A 6,897-nucleotide genomic window follows, 5' to 3' on the forward strand; every position below is an offset into this window, starting at 1 on the left:
TCTTCTACAACAAAAGTGTAATTGAGTGTTCCATACAATTATCTGATCTGATGTACATCGTTTTAAGTATAACTCAAATGATTTATAGCGATTTCTCATTAAGTGGAAACACACTACAATCCGTGTACAGACAGTTCTTGATCATCACTAGCAAGATCCTTGCAATACACATACAAACACGCACACAAAATAGCTAACATTATAAGGTGAAGAAACACACCGGTATTACTGATCCTGTTCTTCTCCTAACCTACAGAATCCGACATTTCTCTCCATTCTTGTTACGTAAATTATAGACGCCAGCCTAATTTACAGGAAGTAAGACAACTGTTGCTTCTTCCTTGAACCACCTTCTCCATACAAATCATTCCACTGCTTCAACTCGCTCATTATAGATCCTTCTGCTGCAAAACTTGCTGCAACCTGCATCCCGCAAAGCATATATCATAATCATTCATGTTCCTTTATGCTGAATCTGGCTCTTATCTACATAGATTGCAAGACCAAAAATGGTTGGGTTTATCTGTTATCTGAAGAAAAATGAGCTGTACCTGATTCTTTGCTAGCCTGAAATCCTCCATGTTTAATGGCCTAAGAGTAATTACCCTTTTCTCTTTACCGTCTTCTTTAGTACATGATGCATCTCCTGACTTGTGCTCTTCTGCTGCTTTCTTCTTTTTCTCCTGTTAATATGTTAATATTATCTTCATAAATACAGTCAATATCTTCTATAGCGAATCAACTAAGTCTTCCATTCGAAAATAATATTTTTATACTGAAAATCTTTCTTCTTCCTGGTAGAGATAGAAAAGAACAGAGCAATGTTGATAAATTCTACATGGGACACTAACCAAATCCTTTAGTCTCTCCTGCTGTATCAGCTCCCTAACTGGTCGATATGCAGCGGTTGTACATAGGTTCTGTTCAAGCAAAGATTCCCCCCGTTGAGAAACTCCTTACCATGCTTTAAATTTTCAAATATAAAGCAAGTTACAAACCTTGAGGTCACTTCCACTATAACCCTCTGTCATAGTTGCAAGCTCCTTGAGATCTAGTCCTTCTGCTTTTTCTTTAGCCAGCAGAGTTTTCAAAATCATTTCCCTATTCTCTGCAGATGGAAGTCCCACCATAATTCTGTTTCATAAAATATGCATATTAGAACAGACAAAACATAATCTGATTCATTAGTATCTCCAACTTGCACAGTCTCTTCCATTGACTGACAACAATGCATATGTTACTAAAGAATGATATTACTACCTGCGCTCAAAGCGCCTGATAATTGCTTCATCAAGGTCAAATGGCCTATTGGTTGCAGCAAGAACGAGGATGCGCTCGCCTGCTTTTGTCATGAGGCCATCCCAGTGAGTCATGAACTCGTTCTTTATCTTTCTCATGGCTTCGTGCTCCCCGACCCGGGTCCGTTGTCCAAGCATGCTGTCCACCTCATCAACAAAAATAATTGTGGGAGAAACCTTTGCTGCTAGGGTGAATAAAGCACGGACATTCTTCTCATCTTCACCAAACCATTTAGATGTGATGGTGGACATGGATACATTGATGAAGCTTGCTCCAGCTTCCTTGGCAATGGCCTTGGCCAACATCGTCTTCCCAGTTCCAGGAGGCCCAAATAGCAAGATTCCCCTGCAGGGCTTTAAAAGCCCCCCTTTGAAGAGGTCAGGTCTTCGAAGAGGAAGCATCACTAGCTCCTGAAGAGATTCTTTGATATCTTCCATGGCACCAATATCTTCAAAAGTTACACCTATTTCATTTGCTGGTATAACCTCTGGCCTTATCCGCTTTTCGAATTCATTATCGGGGGAAACTTCCTGTTTTCAAAATAGAATGGTATGCTTGCATGAATGGTCATAGTAAGGAAGGAGAAATCTATAAAATGTGAATCATGTAAGCCATTCTAACCTAGTGAAGAAGAATTATGTAAATTATTGTTCTTAGTTCCTGTATTTTATCAATGAATGAATCTTTGCTAGATCTTGCAGTGTTCATCTGAAACTGTTGGTACAGTTAATATGTCCATGTTCAGGCATAAAAAATTAGGCCACTTTAAGAGAAAAAAGAAAAGAGTAATTTACTGGAAGTTTTGGGGCTACAACTGGATTTTCTCCTTCCGTCTTTGTTGCAGTTATTTTCTCTGTTTCACTTTTATTTTCATGATTTGTGCCTTCAGATTTTGCTCCAGGCTTCACAACAGCTGGCTCTCCGCTTCCTGATTCCTAAATAGTTAACAAGAGTCATGAATAACCTTGGGTTAGTATTATACCTGCTTGACTTCTTTCAATTACAGGTGTACAAGAAACAGGAGTTAATACAGACCTTAACAGTTTCTGTTTGAGCTTCCAACTTCAATGTGTCTTTGCCAGCAGATTTCCCTTCCTGGAAAATGCTCAATCCATGGGACAAACTGTTTAAATGCAGACACAATTAGTACATACCCAGATAATGCTGGGGATTGCAGTGAAAAGGATTACAAATCTTACCTCTTGGATGATATAATGAGTTTTCCATTTCTATAGTCAACATCCTTATTGTTCATTAAATGGTAAGAAATTGCTGATACCATGATCTCTTCGATGTAATTACTGAGGGCCGTTGTATCTCCAATGCAGATTGAGTCCAGATCATCACAATCCACATCGTTGGAAGAAAGTACCTCCATAATGTGATTTCTATTATCCTGAACTTTGATCATCTTCATGTCCTGCTCCAGCTGAGACTTCCAGCTGACGCGATGGTTTTCATCTTCTGGTGGCCGTATCTCAATGTTATAAGGGAAAAGGGCCAGAAGCCTATCATCTAACTCTCTATACTGATCACTAAGATCAACGATTCGTGACCCAAGGATGAGTACAGATCCTGAAAGTTTGTTCAACATTTTCTGAAACAAACTATATATTCTTTGTGACCTAAACAATAGCTTATCAATGTCCCTGAGATAGAGCACAATCGGTGTGGTCTTTGAGACACAAGTCAGGACCTGCAAAATAAATTGAAAATTGATAATCATTTGTTACCATCTGTATAAAGTAATATTTAGTTAGTCGAATTCTGTTGCAGACTGATTTCTGAACTTTAAGGTGTTTGCTGAAAATGATATACCTTGTAAAGAGACTGTATAAGAAGCTTCTCATCAAAAGACCAGCTGCTTGTGCGCTTCAGAGGTGCTGAAAAGAGCAGTATGGAGGAAAGATTCAAGTTATGAGAAGCAAAAAGGTACAATGGCTATCAAGCATAAACAGTTTGTGCATGTGAAAAAGAAAAACGTACAGGGCATGCTCAATTATTTCAACCATTTCTTCTGCAAGTGGAATTGTTGAACCAACAATTTTCAGTCCCAGATATACGGCTGCTATTGATGGCTGCTATTGGTTTTGCTAATTGAGAGATGAATCAACAGTTCCGTTCGTCTTCTGGTTTCATTGATTTTACTTTTATAGTTTCTATTTCTGCTGATGCAGTAAGGTTTTGTTTATGTTCCACGGCTTGTTATTTGTTTATGATTGGTTTGAACAGAATCCAATTTGATTGTAGCCAATTTATAATACAAAATTACCAGTAAGTTTATGTAATTTTAATTTTAAAGATACGGTAAGTATATATAGTCCAAAATTTCATGAACAAACCTGTATTTGCAGGAGTGCATTGAGAAGCCAGATTACTGATATTGGCAGAGGCAGATGCATTTCTGCGTAAAGGGAGAGAATTACGAGAACTCTCCATTCCACTGCAGTTAGGAAGAAGATAACTTGTGTTTTAGGACAGAAGAAAACCTCCAGATAATTAGTAAGGAATCCATCCTACAATACCTTAATGTGACATCCACACCACTGCCTTGCCTCCTTAATTTGCCTGAAACACATGGAGAATTGTTGCATCAGTAACAAGTTTAATATAATTATTGTGTTGCTGTTTGATTTAATTTTAATATTAGAACTGAATAAATATACTTTTGTACCATACCTTTGGGCTCCTCCCTCTGTGAAAGAAGTGAAAAAGATCCAAGTAGGCCAGACAATCGCTCCAATGCTGATTCTGAAGGGGACCTCTTGAAAGACTAGAGAATAAAATTAAAAAAAAATTCCATGGAAATAAACAAACGAAGCTAAACTAACAATGACTTCTGCATATCAAGAAGTGAGGGCAGATGCTAACTTGAGTGCCAGACTATTGCAACAACAAACCATGACACGATGCAACCATTTGTATACATGTAAGAAGCCGAGAAGAAAATGATTGTAAGAACGAAATACTTACAAATTCTTTGGTGGCAGTACCATATTTGCTTTGTATCTGGATAGAAAAGCCATTTAATGTACCAAAAAATTACATTCCAAACTACATGAAAGAATAAAGAAGAAAAAGCCATTTCATAGCGAGTTACCTTTAGAGAGAAATCAGTTACATCTAAGAGTAGGAGCTTGGCTTCGAAAAAGTGGGCTAAAGCTTTAGCTAGCATTTGCTGGTAAAGTTCTTCAAGGGTAGAAAAATACTGCCAATTAGTACTTACTCGTTCAAGAATGTAAAGAATGAGTGAAGAAAATTTAAAGGATATCCGAGTTTTTGTGTTTTTAGAAGTAATGAACCTGCAGGACCGGAAAGCAAGATAGCTCGACTTGCAGGGGAAAGATTTCTGGTATACTTAGATATATCAGCATGCTTCAAATGAACATAGGCTGCACTTGTTAACAAAGCCCGAGTCTGCTCACTGTCGTTACAATTACCAACAAACATAGTTCAATTACCATGATTAAAACAAGTTTTACTATATGGTTTTTCACCTCTGTAGGACTGTCTTATCAGTAATTTATACTTCATTTTACCGCTGTTGATTTACTAGTCTCACTTCAGGAAATTATGAAGAAATGATTTACCATGTTTGTAGAGACAAATATTGAGAATAAAACCAAAAGAATTCCTCTTTATGACCCAAGAAATAGCAGAGCTCACGTGAGAATACATTTCTATTCAAAGTAAGGGTGACATAAGAATGCCCGACAAACCGCTTGCATGGCAACAACCATTATATTAATTAATTAATTATCTTAATTGTTTCCAGTGGATTTATCTTCACTTTAAACTAATTAAATCACATAAAACCAATATTTACATAAGAATTTGTAAAATAAAACTACATTAATACTTAAAAAAACAAAAAACAAAAAACAATTGTTGTTCTTGACACCTCGTTGTACGTACATATACCAAAAAATGTACACGTATGCATATTCATCACGTAAAAATATCATATATATATATATATACACAGAGAGATTTCTGTAGACATTCACATTGCTCCACCAACATCTACTCAAATGAAAACCCAAAGATATATATGTTTTGGTTAAACTATAAACATGAAGATGGGATGCAAAAAAAGAAACTAGTTACTTGATCTCTTTTCTAATGTATGAGATCAAATAAGTGAAAGGCTTGAATTTTAAACAATCATATATAATTTATGGTTATGGGGAATATGCAACAAAACCAAATTGTCCTCAGAGAAACAAACAGACCAAGCCATGGCGGTTTGATTGTTGAACAAATTTTTTGAAAAGAAAAATAAACAGAAAAAGGGAGGGATAGAGGTTTGTATTATTACCTCAGATAGTAAGGAAAATCATCGAAGGTGACCTTGGTCTCTCTGCCATCAATAACTTGGCGTAATAATTCTTGTTCAATCTTCTCTGCAGTTACCCCATGGGCGGAGGACTTGGCCGCCCACTGGCTAACGGTCTGGCCGGAAGCCAACCCCAGCCCCACCCCAACCCCGACCCCCACGCTCAACGCCGATATCAGCAGGTGTTTCTGGTCCATGGATGGGTAAAAAATTCAAAACTCAGAAACGTGGAAAAATTATTATTAAGAGAAGAAACCGAGAATTGAGCGATGTGTCTTAGAGTGCTTGTGGTTTTATGGAGGGAACGGAGGAAGCGGATCTGGTGACACGTAAGAGACGGAGGAGAAAGGGGGAGGAAACGGTGATGTCGACGACGGAGGATGTGGTGGAGGAGGTTGGCATTGGTTGATGGTTCCCGGCTTTTCAGGTTGGCTTTCTGGTTTCTGGGGAGTTTTAAAGAGAAAATGGGAGAGAGAGTGGGAGTTATTACAAAGTTGCTTACGTGGCAGTAATTTGACGTTTTATCATTCGGTTGTGCAGCCTTAAATAAAAATTTCCCACCAAGGACTCGTCAAGTCGCGCCTACCTACGTAAATAATACACTCTTTAAATTTCTTTTCTTTTTTTTTTTTTTTTTTTGGGTAAAATTACATTAAGATGTTGATTTTTTTCCTCAAAAAATAACTTTTAGAATATATAATTTTATATTTAAAATTGTTAAAATATTTCCCATTGAAAATAAAGCATTATGTATGATATTCTAAAAAATATATATATATATGTACGATGCTAGTAGTTAGACCATCCATAGGTGGTCACAATTGACCATTAAGTTGGTTATGTGAGGCAATGAAGAATTATTTTTTTTTTTCCTTTTTAGTTGTTTTGCTGTTAAGAGGTAGATTAGTCTGGTTAAAATGAATTTTTTTCTTATAAAATTAAAATATCTTTTTAGTTTAATTTGATATTTATTTGATCTAAACATTGATAGGTTTAATAAAGTTTCGATATTGAGTTATTAGATATTTAAAACTATTGATTGATACAGAGAGAAGGGTGTTTATTTAGAGTTTATTATGTTAAGTTTTATTAGTTTAGATATAGTAGGATGAAAAAATGATCTGACATGAATACAATAATTTTATTAATTGATTTTAGATTATTGATTAAAATTAGTCATATAGTATTATTTAAATAATAAAAAATAAAAAATAAAAATCATGAGTTTAGAATTAAGAATTTTATTTTTAATATATTATAAA

At 35.9% G+C, this 6,897-nt stretch overlaps 1 protein-coding gene across 1 annotated transcript; it reads right to left on the reverse strand.

Annotated features, from left to right (window-relative positions):
- Window positions 1-69: 69 nt before the first annotated feature.
- On the reverse strand, window positions 70-6,134 carry DAA1 (P-loop containing nucleoside triphosphate hydrolases superfamily protein). The gene is made up of 16 exons (XM_022035254.2): window positions 5,618-6,134; window positions 4,602-4,723; window positions 4,400-4,488; window positions 4,273-4,308; window positions 3,979-4,072; window positions 3,825-3,867; window positions 3,642-3,742; window positions 3,118-3,182; window positions 2,499-2,995; window positions 2,335-2,422; window positions 2,094-2,234; window positions 1,261-1,829; window positions 999-1,134; window positions 852-920; window positions 552-683; window positions 70-423 (listed from the first exon to the last, which is right to left on the reverse strand). The coding sequence occupies exons 1-16, from the start codon at window positions 5,830-5,832 to the stop codon at window positions 310-312; spliced, it is 2,511 nt and encodes an 836-aa protein (XP_021890946.2). The 5' UTR covers window positions 5,833-6,134; the 3' UTR covers window positions 70-309.
- Between the last annotated feature and the right edge of the window lie 763 nt (window positions 6,135-6,897).

This window comes from Carica papaya, chromosome 4 (assembly GCF_054855325.1).
Source record: "Carica papaya isolate Zhongbai chromosome 4, ASM5485532v1, whole genome shotgun sequence".
Taxonomy (NCBI): Eukaryota; Viridiplantae; Streptophyta; class Magnoliopsida; order Brassicales; family Caricaceae; genus Carica; species Carica papaya.